Source organism: Pinus tabuliformis, chromosome 1_2, assembly GCF_031772625.1.
Source record: "Pinus tabuliformis cultivar Carrire ecotype Pingquan chromosome 1_2, CPIR1, whole genome shotgun sequence".
Classification (NCBI taxonomy): Eukaryota; Viridiplantae; Streptophyta; class Pinopsida; order Pinales; family Pinaceae; genus Pinus; species Pinus tabuliformis.
The window spans coordinates 1,305,140,295-1,305,158,090 of NC_142298.1; the positions used below are offsets into that span (position 1 = coordinate 1,305,140,295).

General features: G+C 40.6%; 1 protein-coding gene across 2 annotated transcripts in view; it reads left to right on the forward strand.

The window, feature by feature from the left end:
- The window catches only part of LOC149211007 (uncharacterized), a 467,932-nt gene that overhangs the window by 11,156 nt on the left and 438,980 nt on the right, over window positions 1–17,796 (forward strand). For both annotated transcript variants that reach the window (XM_089396856.1, XM_089396857.1), the window contains exon 4: window positions 14,291–14,413. In XM_089396856.1, the coding sequence (XP_089252982.1) occupies window positions 14,291–14,413 (123 nt within the window). The remainder of the gene's footprint in view (window positions 1–14,290; window positions 14,414–17,796) is intronic.

The following is a 17,796-nucleotide window of genomic DNA, read 5'->3' on the forward strand; positions in this document are numbered from 1 at the left end:
CACATCACTGTGTCCATCAACCGCTATGTCTTTACCAAAGACAAAATCCAAGGGAGACCTTGGTGTGAAACCAAAACAGGTCTTGAAAGGAGATCTTTGTGTAGAAGAATGTTTAGCACGGTTGTAAGCATGCTGCACATAACATAAATGTTTATCCCAAAGCTTGGGATGCTTGTTGCAATATCCTCTGAGCAATTGGATCACTGTCCTGTTGACCACTTCTGTTTGGCCATTTGTTTGTGGATGAAACGCTGTGCTCTTCTTCAGTTTGATGTCCATCAGTTCCCACAGACTCGACCAAAACTTCCCAACAAATCGATAATTTCGATCAGATACAATGGAAGTGGGTAATCCAAAATGAACCCATAAAAGCCGAAAGAACAACTTTGCTGTTTGTTCAGCTATAATCTGTTTGTTACAAGGTATTAAAATACACATTTTGCTGAACCTATCCACAATAACATATAAATAGTCATGACCTTTTCTAGATTTAGGCAGTTTCCCAACAAAGTCCATGGAAACACTTTCCCAAGGATGAGAAGGAACTGGTAGTGGAGTGTACAAGCCTAGTTTTCTATTGTTGGGCTTGCTTTTAGCACACATAGTACACCCTCTTACATATCTAGAAACTGTCTCATTCATTTTTGGCCAATAAAAAAATCTTTGCAGTTGTGCAACTGTTTTACTTACACCAAAGTGATATGATATTAGAGAAGTATGTGCTTCTCGAATTGTCTTTACTCTTTCAGTTTGTGGAATGCATAACTTTCCAAAATGATACAATTGTTGGTCCTTAACATGATAATCCAATTCTTCTACTTGTTTCCCGCGACTTAAAGTTGCATATACATCTTTAAAATCTATATCTTGAGCATACTGTTCAATGTAGCTTTCATGCAATACTGAATTATGCTTAAGGATAGTAGATGCATTTATGATTGGTCTGGACAACATATCTGCAACTTTATTGTGTATGCCCTTTTTATATCTGATGACTAGATGAAACTGTTGTAGAAAACCCATCCACCTATAGTGTCTTGATAGCTGCAACTTAGTTTGGGAGTGTAAATATTGAAGTGGTTGATGATCAATATGTATAACTGTCTCTTTGCCCATTAAATAATGTTTCCACTATTTCACACTCTGTACTAATGCATACAATTCCTTATCATATGTGGGATAATTAACTACTGCAGAATCAAATGTCTCAGAATGATAACATATGGGTTTACCGTGTTGCATCAGCACTGCTCCCATGGCATAGTCACTGGCATTTGTTTCAATCTCAATTGGTCTTTGAAGATCGGGCAGTGCTAGTACTGGTGCTGTATTAATCTTTTCTTTTAAGGTGTCAAAGGCTTTTTGCTGTTTGCGTCCCCACTGAAACACCTTGTTCAATCCGGTTAAAGCATGTAAGGGAGCTGCAATCAAGGAAAAATTAGCAATAAACTTTCTCCAATACTGTGCTGCTTCTAAGAAGCTTCTAACTTCTGTAGCAGATTTGGGTTTAGGCCAGTTTACAATGACTGCAACCTTAGAGGGATCTATCTTCAATTCACTACCCCCTACAATATGACCCAAATAATTCAAAAATGTTTTGCCAAATTCACATTTTGAGAGCTTAACATAGAGATTTTCTCTTTTCAAAACATCTAGATTCTACTTGACATGCTTCAAATGTTCTTCCCATGTTTTACTAAATATAAGAATGCCATTTAAATATACAATGACAAAATCATCAATAAGAGGTCTGAGTACATCATTCATTACTCTCATGAAAGTAGCAAGAGCATTAGTTAAGCCAAAAGGCATAACTAACCACTCATACAATCCCTGCTTTGTTTTGAAAGCAGTCTTCTATGCATCTTGCTCTACATCTTTGACCTGATGGTAGCCACTATGCAAGTCCAACTTGGAAAAGTAAACAACTTCTCTTAACTAATCTAATAGATCATCTCTGCGAGGAAGGGGATAACGATTTTTGATCGTTATTTTATTCAATGCTCGGTAATCAATGCACATTCTCCATGAGCCATCTTTTTTTCTCACCAAGACAATAGGAGATCCACATGGTGATGTGCTAGGTCTTATGGACCCTTTCTCGAATAGCTCATGTACTTGCTTCTTGATTTCTGCATTTTCTAAAGCGGACAACCTGTACATTCCGATGTTAGGCAATGGAGCATCTTGCTGCAAATTAATATCATGTACTATTTCCTTTTGGGGTGGCAGACTTTTAGGTTCTTGAAGTAGTATATCATATTCTGAAACAACTTTTTCTAAATCAGCTTGCTGTTTAGCATTACAACTCTCAAATACACTAGTTTTATCAGGTTCCTTTTCCTTTACAACCATCAATAAAAATTGTTTGCATGAATTTACAATTCTTTTCATCTGCCCTGAGTTTATGAGAGTATAATTATTCTTGAGTTTATAAGCTCTTACAATTTATTCGATTCCATCTTTAACGAGTTGATACTTGTTTTCAGCGCTATAGAAAATAGCTTTCCTATTATACAAGTAAGGACTTCCTAAAACAAGTCCACATATATCCAAAGAAACTATATTTAACTCAACCTCATCTACAAAGGCTGACCCAAAAGAAAACTTAAGTTTACATTGTCTAGTCACTTGTAGCTTTGCTTTATCACATAAGCAACCTAATGGATATGGCTTCTTGTGAGGTGTGGTTAGTAATCCCAGCTTCTTTACAATTGCTTCAGAAATTAAATTTACTTGTGAGCCACTATCAAACAAAGTATCAATATTTTGATGCTTGGAAATAACTCGAATATGAAAAAGCTCATGTCTTTTCCTCTCATTTTCTTCATTATTAGTAGATTGTGCAGAATTACTAGTAGATGCTTCAGAATTTTTACCTTTTATACCTATGGCTGCGATTGTTGTTTCATCTCCTGAGTCTGACCCCAAATCCTTTTGAATAGCTGCAACAATCTTCTTTTTTTTGCCATCGAACTTCTTGGGTCTCAGCTCCGGATGCAGAATCCAACAGTGCTCATCATCATGTCCATCCTTCTTGCAATGAGTGCATGAAGACTTTGTTTTTTGTACAGCATTTGTCTTCCTCTCTTTCCATTTCTGTTTTCTCTTTTCATTGCTTTTTCTTGCAGTGGGTTTTGATGATCCCCCAACTTCTGGGTTCACATTCTTGCCTCTAGCCTCTAGATGTGTAGCCTGAACAGATACCTCATCTATGCTAGTGGGATTAAACATGAGAATGGTGTGCTTTAAATAGCTGTGTAGACCACCTATATACTTCAGCAGAGTTTCAGGTGAGTCTAAAGAAATTCCTAGAATCAAAGCTCTCTTTCTAAATTCTTGAGTGTAACCTTGTACACTTTGCCCTTTTAATTGGCGAAGAGTTTGCCAGCTCATCATGGCTTGCTGCATATAAGCTAGTGGATAGAATTGCTTTTTAATTGCAGAAACAAATTCACTCTAGACAGAAAGAATTTTACCATGCTTCTTCATGTCAGCTTGTGTCCTGCTTTCCCACCATACCAAGGCGGTGCCTCCAAGGCGTATGCCGGCCAGCTGAATCTTACTTTTGTCTGAGTTAATGCTCTGCACCCTGCAATACACATCAATCTGTCTAATCTAATTATCCAGCTTTTGCATTCAACTGTCCATCATATATCGACAAATCAAATTTAACATCTAATTTAATCAAAGATGTTTTCTTTTTATTTTTCGGGCTATTAGGAGGTGTGGGGAACTTTTCTTTTTTCCCTTTTCCTTTAGAATGGTCATGGAGGAGAGATTCTTCTTGTTTGGAGTTTGCTGAATCTTCTTTTCTACATTTCTTAAATTCTCTATACATTTCCTCCACCATGGCTCTCATGGTCATGAAACTATCCATGAGCTGGGAGTCTGATTCCAAGGGACTTTCTTCTGCCATTTTCCTCTTAGGGTAAACTTTTCCAATTTCTGGGTTAGTTTCAACCAATTCTCCTTCTCCTAATTTGAGCTTTGTCCTAGTTAGCATTCAACAACAAAATCTAGCACAAGCTTGTCTAACCTTAACAACCTAGAGCTCTAATACCACTTGATCCGAAATTGATCGAAGACAAACAGTAAAGTATTATAGACTCGTGCATGGATGTGCCTATGTTATTTTATGCAACAGATCGATAAGATTGCAAAATACACAGGCACTGAAGCAGTTAGAGAAAACATAACGGGCAAACATGTAAACACAACAAGTTTAATAAGGAGTTCACCCAATACTCCTGGGCTACGTTTTCCGGTCCAACTTTCAGTGGTGGCCTCTCTATTATGTTTTCAAAAGCAGAGTTTTTACAACAGTGAGCACAAGACTGTACTTGGATTCTCCAAGTCTCTGGGGTACACAGACTCTCTTTACTAATTCTCGACCTCCAATGGGTCACAATGGTATGAGTCCAATCTGAGACTCAATACATGACAGGTATTTACAAAGGAGTTCGCTTGAACCTCTCAAGCCTTCTTTGGAGTGTTAGGATATTCCGACACATAGGAAATAGTTAAGTTCAACTTGGTCTAGTATAGAGTTAGGTAAAGTGTGTTTCTTTACTGTTGTACATTTTGTAACTTACAATCCGACGGTCACGATATGTAGTGATCCGACGGTTCACTCTCTCCTCGGTATTACCGACACTTGATCCGTGGCTTGACACCCGATTGGTCCATGAGTTCTATTTAAAGCGCATGGAGGGTCATTGTTCGGGAAATCCGTGCATGAGAGAAGCTTATGTAAATTTTCATTCTTTGATTAATAAATTGCCTGTAGTAGCCACGTTGGCGCAGGCCGTGGACTGTTTCCCTCTTTGAGGGTTTTAACCACGTCAAAAATACTGGTGTATTGATTTGAGATCTGGTTGTGAGCGGTGTCCTTTTGGTGTTCTTTTTGAGGAACTTACCCTGTAAATTCCTACATGGAGTACACAGACTCTCTGCTCTCTTTGTCTCTGTCTCAATGCTGCCTTTTGCTTCTGTAGGTCAACTCGATTTCTTCTCTCCGTTCTCTGCTCTCAGCTTTCCGCTTCTAGCTTACTTGCTGACTGCGTCCTCCTTTCTCTGTCAGCTTGTGGCTTTAAAGCCAATCTGCTTTCTGACTGTTCGTTTCCGCTTCCCGACTTTCTGGTTCCCCTGCCTCTGTCCGTTTGAATTCCTCTGTTCTGCGTCATCATCACTGTATAATGCCTCACAGGGAGGTGGCCACCTGTTTCATAACGAACTGAGTGTCAGTTCTCTTGGATGTTTTCGAACGATTGTTTTTACTGTTAACTCTAAGAATGCCCGCGAACACGATCTTCTGCCAACGCATCGTCCACGTTGTACTTCAAATCTTATACAACTTTGCCTGTTTACCCTGTCGAATTTGGTCATCCATCGGATTGCGTCTCCACCGTCGATCTGGAGCCTTCAGATCCTATGGTTATCGTCCATATCGGGCGGATAAGTAGCATGACGTTTACCTGTCCGATGTGAGCGGTTTTCTCTCACTTCCGCCGGACGCGTGGCACCCATTATGGCATCGGGCGAGACTCGCTTGAAACTGCTTACTGCTTGAAATCCTTCCGATATTTTGCCTGTTTATGTGGGACCCCGCCTCTGACGGAATTGACGTGGTATGTGTTACATTTTATAATTTTTTGGGTCTGGTTGCTCGGGGATTTTCCTTCTTTAAGGGGTTTGCCCGACGATTTGCGATTAGCGCCCGTTTCTTGAAAAGGCCTCCCGTTTTGCTAATTCACGACAACGTGTGTTACCATAGGCCGACGGTCTGCGCGCTTGACTGAGGGTCCTCGTTGCTCCGCGCTGACCGCAAATTACAACCGTTTGGAGGATATTTCTGATAAGCTCGTTCTTTGTAAGACTTTGAACTTTGGCATGAATTTTACAGAGTTAATGAAAACTTAGAGAGTGTTTTAGGATCCAATTCAGATCAGAGGGAGTTGTTGTCGAGGCAGATTTCTGGCCAAGGAATTTGGATCAGTGTTGCAGTTGCACAGATGATCGGAGAGGGGCAACTTGACGGTTGGTAGAAGGATTTCCAGGAGGGAAATCAGGATTCAGAAGGAGTCCAAAAGAGAACTTGCAGACGGGAAGTAGAGAGACTCGGAGGAGTCGAACCAAGAACTTCAAGACGAGAAGTAGAGAGACTCAGCAGGAGTTGAACCGAGAACTTCAAGACAGGAAGTATAGAGACTCAGCAGGAGTCGAACCGAGCACTTCCAGGCGGGAAGTAGAGAGACTCAGAGGAGTCGACAGAGAAGAGCAGAGAGATGGCTTGAATGGGCTGAGGGATCAGGATAGGCTGGACAGAGCATCCAACTTTGTGGTTGGTCTGGAAGGTTAGGATCCTGTCCATTCTAGACAGACATCGTATCAAGGGCTTCGCCTTGAGAGTAATGGCTATCCCAGTTGACCCGGTAGCTAATGAAAGGTACGAGGAGGCAATGGCCAAGGCAAAATGCATCATCCTTGATGAGATCAAGGATCATATGGTCCAACATATTACCTAGAAGGAGACGACAAAGGAGATGTGGGACACCTTGAAGACATTGTACCAACATACTTCTATGCAGAGGAAGATGTTACTTGAGAATCAGCTAAGGTCATACCAGATGCAGAAGGGGGAGCAGATAGATCACTTCCTCGGTCGGTTGAAAGAGATCTAGGACCAATTGACTTCCATCGGAGCCATGCCGGATCAAGGGTTGATGGTGAGGACTGCACTTAGCACAGTCTCCGAGGAGTGGGAGGCATTTGTCCAGAGCATATTGGGCAGGGCGAGTCTTCCAGATTGGGAAGAATTGTGGGCGACTCTTTGCCAAGAGGAGATCAGACGACTGAGCTAGATGGGAAGTAGCAACAAAGGAGTCCGAATCTAGAAGGAAGAGGAAGAGGATGCAGCTTTGGCATCTGCGTGAAAGGTGGAGAAGAGGAAGAAGAAGGACCTCTCCAAGGTCAAGTGCTTCCACTGTGGGGAACTGGGTAACTATGCGAACCAATGTCCGAGGAAGAAGAACAAAGGAGAGGATTCTGACTCTAAGGCAGTGCCAACGAATGCGGAGAAAGAAGTCGAGGAGGATGACGATTGTGCTATGAGTGCTCATGTACCTCTAGACAAGAGGTGGGGAGACATCGAGCTATAGTCAGGAGGACTATAGGCGATGAGGGGCAGGATCCTCGAGGTACCCAACCTCTTGGATTATACCTTTGCTACGGGAGCCTCGAAGAGGAGTAGTAGGACTGGCGGATGTCGGTAGAGATGGATGCAGATGAAGCGACAGAGAGTGCTACAGTGCAGGAGTCCCCGGGCAGCGCGAGGCTAGCAGGCTGCAACAGTGCGAGAGGCACGGAGAGTGTTGCAATGGTGCAGGATGGCACAGAGAGGTGTGCAACGGTGTGAGATGCAGGGAGTTGTTGCAGCAACGCAGAGGTCAGTAGAGGGAGCACTTGTTAGCGACAGAGGGAGCTTCAACATCGGGAGTGTTTCTAGCTTGACAAGGATGTCAGAAGTTGGGTGGATCAATTACTTACTTCTCAGTAACTAAGTTGCAGTGTAGTAGTAGTATGCAGTAGCACGATGCAACATGATGAGAGGGGGATGCAGTGTCGCGAGGATGGACCAACAACAACACGGATGCAACAGTGGTAGTGGTAGGGCCATGGGCAGCAGTACAAGATGCAACAGTGCAGAGGATGTTGGGCAGGGAGGCTTAGCATCAACATAGGTACCGGTGCCAGATAATCATTGTGATTCTCGGTGAGGAGTATTACTAGAGCACAATTCTCGCTAAGAGGGAGTGTTGATTCTGGGTAGCATCAGATGTGTTCTAGCAATGAAAATTGGTGGAGAGGCTAAAGCACATGAGATCTCCAAGACCCAGAAATGGTTTGGGTAGATTCTGACCGGTTTGGGAGATATTAAAATAATTAATATTTTAAATGGAGTTCCTAAGTCTAAACTTAGGAAAAATAAAATATTAATGGGTATTAATATAAAACTAGGTTAGAAGGTTCCAAAAGTCATGGATCAAGCCAAATCTAAGCTTAGTTGTTGATTAGAGATTTAATCTCAGCCGTTGAAGGACCAACGAGAAAAGTATAAGAGGAAGCTTGAGGGTCAGTTGGAAGATACACCAGAGTGATCAGTGATTCATTTTGCTAGAGCGGGGTTGCTAAGCAAAAGTGAATCAGTGATAAGCAGAGACGGGCAGTGAGTACTGGGCAGAGAGGCAGAGTTAGTGCCAGGAGACCAACGCAGAAGTAGAGAGCGAGAGCAGCAGGCAGAGCAAGCCATGCAGAGTCCAGCAGAGACAACGCAGAGCCCAGAGGGACTGCATCATCCACACAGAGGGCAGAGGGAGTGACGCATAGGGTCCTAGAGGTTGCGTAGTGCCTCAGAGGGCTGACGCAAGAGGGTCCTCGGGTTGACGCAGAGGCCAGAAGGGCCAGCGCTGACCTTCAGAGTCGCCGGAGAGGGTTTCGTGGGACAGGTTTTCTGAACACCTGTTTCCGAATAAAGAGGTATTGTTGCCGTGTATTTTTTCTTTGTCGGGTGAGCCAGTGAGGCACCCAGTTGTACTTAAGGAAATACTGCATAATAATATGCCCTGAGAATCGCTGCACCGATTTTACCGCATTGGGGTTTTACGGGGACATTTGTCCAAAAATAATGGTGTCACTTGTGTGTTTGTTTTCTTTCAGCTGATGATCTGTAGATGTTGTGACTGTATTGTGTTTATTTCGGTATTTAAATGTTTTAAATAACTTGTTCAAAATTTACAAGTAGAAGAAATAAACCAATAGAATATAGATTAATTTTCTAACGGATAGACTTAGAAAATTCAACACCCTTGAGGGCTAAAACTCTGCTAGTTTGAAGTTGATTAGGCACTGTTTTGGGGACTAGTTGCTACAGGTGTGCTGTGGTGGTAGGCCACAGGCCATAGCACCACAGTTGGGGTGTGTAGGAGGTGATCAAGGCTTGACATCCATCCTAGGTTGCAGCGTGGCTAAGGAGGAGTCCTTTAAGGGTGTGCTGCAACCCTTTAGTGGACTGTTTGGGGACTGTCAAGGGAGTTTAGGGCTGCAACAAGTGCCCTAACCAGAACAACAACCAACAACAATATGCAAACATAATTTTGAGCAGTGTTTTGGAGGAGTGTTGGGTCATTGTAGTGATTAGACTTGGATCAATTGATGAGTAGCTGTAGGAGGCCTTAGGAGTTGTTTGGAGGAGCCTAACGTGGACTGTTAGAAGCGTACCGGGCAGCCAAGGTGACAACAAGCACATCAATCCAAAAGAGATGAGAGGTATGTAGTGTCTACACGTGTTGGATGATTGTGGCAACTAGAAGACGAGTTTCTTAGTAGGCAGATGCTACAATAGGAAGCACACATTCCTAGGCAAGAGGACAACAACATAAGGAGTTGCAGATGGACTCTTGTATGATGGGTTGATGGTGTCCTAAGTAAGGACATATTGATGAACCTAGATTTGTGCAATAGCTCCTCTATTGCAGAGTAAAGGGCATAGTTGGAGAAGTCTGTGGGAAGCCGTGTGTAAGGGTCTTCTAGGTGTGAGATTGCCCTAACTAGGTGCAAATGCTATAATGTGGACTTGGTCACTCGTGGACTGTTGGAGGGTAGTGTGAGAGTGGACCAAGTGTGGACGTGATTGGGAACTTATGGTCTGGTGGAGGACAACGTGATAGTGTCCAAGTTGGAGCTTGATGAGCTATACACCTTGATGGACAAAGGTAGTTGCAAGAAAGGCAGTTGTTGAGCTGTAGGGTCTGATCAACCAAGAGCAGTTTGTGGAGCCGAGACTTGTGTGTGGAGAAGGACTTCTACAACAGATGATGGGTAGTTCTCCTAGCTCGTGTTCATTGTGGGAGATGGACATCTTGCAGTGATAGGTGGCAGCCCTCCATGCCCTATGTTGGTTTTCATCAGTGCAGCGCAGGAAGACCATAATGGGCTAAAGTCCCTGAGTAGCTGAGTAGGGGACAGATCGAGAGTTGTTCACAAGTGGAGCTGTGAACAACTCAACAAGAGTCTCAATGTGTTCTTCCCTTGATGAACTAAGGCACAATTAGAGAGCATATTGACAGTGGAGATTTAGTGGCCAGATGGACTTGGAGCATTGATAGAGGCGGGAGCTGTAGATTGGGAGCTGAAGGACTGGGCAGGGACAGGGTACGATCGAGAGGAGCTGAGAGAGCATGTGACAGCTAGATGGTCAGAGTATCTTGTTGTTGGTAGATTGGTTGTCGATGCACTGATACCAACCCCCAGTTTGTATCTTGTACTAGTGGATGTATAAGGGCCATTATCCCTGGTACAGGAGCCCTAGACTGTTGTATTATATGTTGTTTAATATAACGAAGTTGGGTTGAAAAATGTAAAAAGTTGTCTATATTCTGTGCGTGTGTGATTTACTGCTGTTTATATTTTGCTGTGCAAAGTAGTATCGTTGAGATTCTTGGTTTGGTAGCATTAGAGATTTTAAGATTCTATCCTAGACCCAAGATCATGGAAATTCAACACGGTCTTGGCTTGATCACATGAGTGGGTTAGGCAGGTTCTCTATAAAGAATGAAGGGGGTTCCATCAGATTGCGGACTAGTGGCATATGAAACGTCCATATGAAGATGACCTCCAACAGTGGCTCCCCACTTCCTTCATAGCAACATCCCCCAAACATCAGGGATATCTATGCCCACAACATCCATGAGTAATGATATATCGGGATTCATAGCTAAAGAAACCTTAAGATCCTTTATGAGGCCCTCTACTTCCTCGGGTTTGGAGTTGAAACCACACACACTTTTATACCTTCAAGTGATGTTTAGACCCAATTGCTTCACGACCTTTAATGGCATGATGTTTGCGGAAGCCCTTGAGTCTAACATGCAATTATGTAAGAGAAGGTCATTTATGGCTAGGGTAAGCATGAATGACTCATGTTTTGGGTTTAGATTGGGAAGGTGGATGCTTTGCAATGTTTCGAGTAATTCTTCCTCTTCAAAGCCCATGGATTTCTTGACTTGCCATTCTTGTCGGGGAAGCTTTACAATCTCCTTTAGTAGAACTTGTACCGTCATGTTTCCTATGTCAGCATCGATATCGATATCAAGTCCAACCTCCTTACCTTTATCCCTTTTAATGGTCTCTTTCTTTTTGGGATTGACTTTCTTTGGAGGATCCTTTTTAGGAGGATCTTTAAGGAGAGGTTCTTTGTGAGGGACCTACTTGGGAAGAGATTCATTTTTGTTGGTTTCCTTGGAGGTTGTAGGGTCTTTGTTACTGTCTTTTCGCGAATATTGTTCTTGTGATTTAACTTGTTAGTAAGGGATTTTAGGCTAATACTATGAGTCATTATCCTCATATAAATACATGAGAGGATCTTTCACTTCAATCATCATCACTTGGACTAATTCAACCTCTCTCTTTGAGGGATTTTGGCTTTCTTGTATCTTTGGAGAGATGTGATCTATGGAGCATTTTGTTTATTGGAGCTATATTCTTGTCTTTGGAGAAGTTATCTTGGATCAATGAAAGGATTGTACATGCATGTTATCTTGTAAGTGAGCTTTGTTATTGAATAAATTTATGATTTTATGTCTAATGTATGGAATGTATTGATGATCTAGGGTCTTTTCTATTGCACCATTGTTATTGAAGATAAATTGTATAGAAGCTAGGTATCATCATTGCATGCATTACTCATGTATAATATGTGAATGAAAATCCCCTTGGTGAATCTTTTAATTAGCTCTCCCAAGTGAATATTGATCCCTCACAAAGGTAATAGTTAGGGTTTTGTTGCTAGGGCATCAAAATATCCTTACTCCTTTGCAAGGATTAGCGAATCTTTAACATCCATAGACTCCATCCACCCAAGGACTAGGCACTGGCCTTGCCTAATAGGTGATCAACCTTCTCTTATCCATATATTGATTTTCACTCTCCTATCTCTCTATTTTCAACCCTTTCAAGGATAAGCCACTCAAATAGGGCTTGGAGCGAAATTGGCTAGACGAGAAATTTTAGGGTTTGGAAGGATTCAACATCAAGTGTAGGATTGGTTGCCTCAAAATCATTCCTCTTGGTGGATAATCTCTTCATTTTTCTCCATAATTTCTCATGCCCTAGGAGAAACCCTAGTTTGGTCAAGCTTCAACTCGAGGGCTTCTTGAAGGTTTCGTGTGCCATTGTTTTGCTAACATACATTGTTGAAAACCTTTCATGGTACCTTGACCTCAGGCCATTCCATTTTACACACTATTACTCAAGCCCTAGCTCTAGCGTGCCCTAGATTGGCCTCTCTAACAATGCAAATTGCCTCCTTTTTGTTCGAGTCATCCTTTAGAAGCCTATTGTGTCACCTTAAATCTGTAAGCTTAGAATACCTCTTATAGGTGACCTATATATGGAGACTCCTCCCCATTGGTGAAAATCCATAAAGAGCAGGGGGTAGTGGCTGTGGTGACAATGGGCCACTACCTTATTGTTGTCACTTGGTCTGGTGTTTGCCTTGTAGGGTACCCCTCTACAAGACCTGCTAGATTTTGCGGCAATAAACCCTAAGGAACGCCACACTGGTCTAGGGACAAGGGACACATGGTAACCACCAAGGTGAAGTAGGAGAACAAGTGCACAACTAGAAGCAGTCTATAATCCAGTTTCAAGCTGTGATCCATACTAGAATGCGTTAGACATTAAATGAAAGCACTTGAATGCAAACATGGTTATAATACTTGACAATAGATGATTACCTTTGTTGAATGAGTAAGCTGGATTAGTGAACACTGAATACTGACCAGATCATGGATCAGAGGCATTTGAGGCTGGCTATCTGTGGATCATGGTAGGGCTGCGGGCTGGCAAACTGGGTTATCCATGTATCTGGATCGGTAACAAGGCACAGGGCAGAATTGGAGCAGCTAAGGCATCTTCAAGTCATCCAGAACCAAGCATAGGACCAAGAAATGAGCTTCATCTTTAGTTCCTTGACAACTTATGGAACAGATATTTCTAGTCCGAAAAATGAAAACAATACGTTGAAATGCAAAATTGAAAATTTGGCCTCTGATTCCACTGTTCAGAGACAGTCTTCCAAAGGTTCTTATGTTCTGGTTGAAGAGGGCACAGTCAATCAATGGCAGCTGAATCAGGAGCAAGAGCAGATGAAACAAGAATGGTCCAAAGGAAATCAGCTTCTGGTGAAGCTAGAGTTAAAACTGTAACACTTGAATTCTGTTAGATGCTTTGCAAAATAGTTTTACTACAGGATACTTTTGTAAGGATCTAAACTAGTTGTTTCTTAAGGAAGCTTAGTCCCCTTCAATTCTATTTTTGTATAAGGAGGAAAGACTGTATCAGTCAAATTTTGTATCAAAGCATATTGAAAGCATTTATATATCTGCTGTATTTATGCGGCATTTTATTAATATAAATTATTAACCATTTCTGAAAAGGGAGCAACAGACAAATAAAATTTAAGAATATGCCATTCAGATGACTCTCAATGACCATACCTCTATATTAGCCGCTGCAAATCCTACTGGCAGGTTTCATGATACATCAAAGCCACTGAAGTACAATGTAGCACTACCCTCCTTGATTTTTTCCAGGTTTGACTTGGTTTACATAATGATAGATGAACCAGATGATCAAACAGTTCACCATATTCCAGATCATATGTAAAGTTCACCAAAAGCATGAAGAGGCATTATGTCCATCTTTAGTACTAGTTAAATTCAGCAATACATAGTTTATGCAAAGACCCTTGAGCCAAAGCTAGTTACTGGAACCAGAAAGCCTAAAGGTCCTAGTTGATGAATATTTTTCCTTTTGGTGAGGTGATACCGCACCTAGTAGTCAGGTTGCTAGGTTGGTGGTTGTAAGTACAAGAGCATTTTTTGTCTTTTAGGGAAAGTAAATTTGATTATGAAAATATTTTCTTTCCTGCTCCAAATTTCACATGTTTTCTCATCAGCGTTATGCTTATGTGGTGAAGTTTTTGTAGATTCTTTGTGTGAACTTGGATGCAGCTATTATGGCTTATTTAAATTTAGATCTGTCAAATCTAACTTGGGTTCTGAGGCATTATTTTATCCTCCTTGGATGTATTCTGGCAGTTTTATTAAATTTATTTCTAGTACCTTAATAACAATTGCAATGCATGATGTCTACTTAGACAGCGATACTGGACAAAATTACATGTCAGCATGCAAGTTTCCAATTTTTGATGATTTACTTGTGTGGGCAGCTATTATTCTACCTGAGCAGAGCTTGACTGTAGAGAAAGAAGGCTTGGCTGTCAACAGGAAGCAGCAAACCTTGAAAGAGCTTCTTATGCAGACTACTCATCATAATACGAGTGTTCGCAAAGGTATCTATTTGACCACACAATCTAATGTTTTGCAGTTGTTATGGTTAGATCAGTTCTTTACATTTGAGCTCAGTAACTTAGTAGCACTTACTAGGAGAAGCTTGCTACTGATCTTATCAGTTTACAAATACTTTCTTGATAGTTTCAGTACTTCTTTTCATGGCTTCCCTAGGAAAAATGTCCTTGTATGAAACTTCATAAGATCTTCTCACTTTTAAAGTTGTACTAAACCTAGCGCTCTAGAGTGGGGAAAATGACCAAGCACAAGTGCACTACACAAGATGCACAAGTGCACATAAAAGATAGAAGTTCTGGTCACAAAATAATGCCAAAGATGTAGGTGCCTTTAGGCAAAATACTTTATGAGAGAGATCAAAAACATTACAAGGTGATAATGTACAAACAAGGTTACTTGGGAGCAGGAGCAGGGAGTGACATTTTCAAAAGTTTCCAGGTTTGGAGCGAATTGGGAGCGATTTTTTATATAATATATATTTTTATATATTTTGATGCATATATTTCCATTGTCAACAAAAGCATGTAGAATGATGGATTAGATATAAAAAGTTAAAAACATAAAAACATGGATTAAATCATATAGCATCAATCATCTAGAAGTTATAATCTTCGTCAACCACATCCGCAAGTTACAAGTTCTCATTTATATACTATATAGCATATAAGGGTGCACATAATCAAAATAGCATCGAGTGCAATCCATCTCTAAACCGAAAATACATTGACAAATAGGGTCTAGATAGCCTCTAGCATCCAAAAAAATCATGCTACAACAGATAGCTACATATCATCAAAATTATTGCCTATCTTGGGATCTTTGTCATTCATATCATCCTCTAAGCAATTAACATAAGACAGAAAAAATGTAGCATGTCAAGTCAGGATTTTGTTTGTTGATTTTTAATGTACCTTGGACAAGTGGTTTCCCATGGGTTAGTCTCTACCTAGGGAAAAGTGTCCAAAATAATTATTTTCCTAAGTGTGACTTTATAAAGTGAAAGTGACTTTATAAGTGGTAAAGTCAATGTTAAATTATAAAGTGAAAAGTCACTTTAGACATAAAGTACAATGTGGATACTTTATTTAATGTGTGAGTTAAAAAATAGAAAGTGAGAATTAAATGCACATTTATTCTCATCCCTTGATCTAAATGAATCTGAGCCATTAGATCTTAGGGTTGCCCAAAAGTCATTTAGGGAAACAAAAGGGAGAAAAGAAAAGAGAAATTACATTCATTCTTCATGAGTAGATTGGAGAAAGGAGGTTGAAAGTTGGAGAAAAATCCCGAAGGAGAAATTTGTTGTAGCAAGTTGAAGGAGTGATTTTTGGCAAAGTTGGGCATAGAAATCAAGGTTTAGAAGACAACAGAAGGTACAGTACGAACAACATTGAATGCTGTGAGCTGCACGCTGTTCGAGAGAAATTTTAAAAAAGGCTTTTTTGGGAAAAAAATCCGTTCAGTCTGTACAACACAGTCTGTATAGTCGTATCTGTACAATACATATTTTTAGTGTCAAGTGGGCACGGAAATCGAGGCAAAGTGGGCACGGTTTTCAAGGAGTTTTGCGCTGAAGAGATAAGTTATATTTTGCTGTTTTGTTTTGACTGCAAATGTATTTTTCCTGAACTTGAAAGATAAATAAATTTGAAGAGCTCTAACAGGTTTTCCCTAGAGAAGATTGAAGGGGTTTTGCCCGGGTCTAAATTGACCAAAAACCTGTGTGTATTTTTATGTGTGTCGCTGGTCTGGTTATGTCCATATTTATTTTCAGCTTGTGTTGACAGTCCCATGTGTTTTAATCTGAAAATTTCATTTCCAGAATTTTATATGTTGAATGTATGTTTATGGGAAATGGCATTTAACTGAATGGGAGTGATAAGGTGAAATTAAAACCGGGTTGGGATTGTTGGAAACTTTTTTAGTCATCAAATTTCAACATTGTTTGAGTGATGGGTACATTTTTAGTAGAGTCATGATAGAGGAGTTTGACAACCAATGTCACTAACATCAAGGTACATAGAGGTTTTGGTGCTCTTGATTAAATATGAGTTCCATACCCTAGTACATGACAAATCCAATGGAAACATTGCAACCCCCCCAATGTTGAAAGTTTGCTGGATTTTGAGTGAGATCTAAAATTCTACTTTCTCCATATGAAATCCAATGAGGTTGGAACCACTCTTAAACATCCTAAGTCATTTCATGGCAATGTTTAAAATTTAAGTGAAATCATGAAAATGAAAGATAAAGGAAAATGTCACTTTTACTTTAGGAATTTAACATTACCATGATTTGCATTGCATATCAATAGTAGGGCCATAGGCTTGAATATTAGGTTGCCCTACTCAAAAACTCTTGTTTCTTTGAATTTTTTTTTGTGTATGGAACATCTTTGTGACAAAATTTTTTCAAAAAAACTAGGGAGCAAATTCTTTTTTTCCCGGAGAGCACTGTCGGGTCACGCCCGCTTGGAGTGCACTTCAGGAGCGATTTGGGGGGGGGTACGCTTCCCTGCAACCATGTGTACAAATGAGAGTCACGATGTATTTATACATAACTCAAGTACCGCACTACCCTCAAGATCGGCTAATGATACTACATGTACAGTTTTGACTAGGTCAGCCTTAATAACTCCCTAGTATTACAATAAATGATAATAAATGATCAAATGATGCTATAAGCCATGATTAGTGTTGCGAATAAAGTTCATAAACGCAATAGAATACTCATAATATCTGGTATATGTAAATATCGATTATAAGATAGTAATATTTATATATAAATGTTTAAAAGATATGAGATGATTACAACTGAGGGTCCCATATATATACCTAGGCAGGTACCCTTCACGAATGGTCATGTGCTTAGAAACATGTCTCGTCTATACTAATCACTAATTAATTAATCATTATTATAGTTTTCATTATTATTTTTTATATATATTTTTTTCATAACATTGCTGTTGATTTTGGTAGCTTGGGAGGTACTCTAAGCCCTAGGGTTCGGGGATTGGAGTTTGGAGCGCCACAAAAGTGACTTGTGGGCTTGAAACCCAAGCATGGGGTTTTGCACCCATAGTTGTTGGGCCAAAACCGTGAGGAGATTTCTACATGTGATGGATGGAGATGATAGAGGACACTAAGATAAACTGGGCGCAACGAAAATCATCGAAATCCAAGTTGTAGAAGTTGAGATATTAATTTTTGAAGTTAATGTATGGTTTGGTCAAGGTCGGTTAGGCGTTTAGAGGCCTTGTGACAAGTTGTCAAGCCCACACATGTGATTTGATGGAGTCCTTGTATTGTGGATAAATATAAGGTGGAGGAGAGTCATTTGACACATCCAAGGAGCATCACATCAAGTC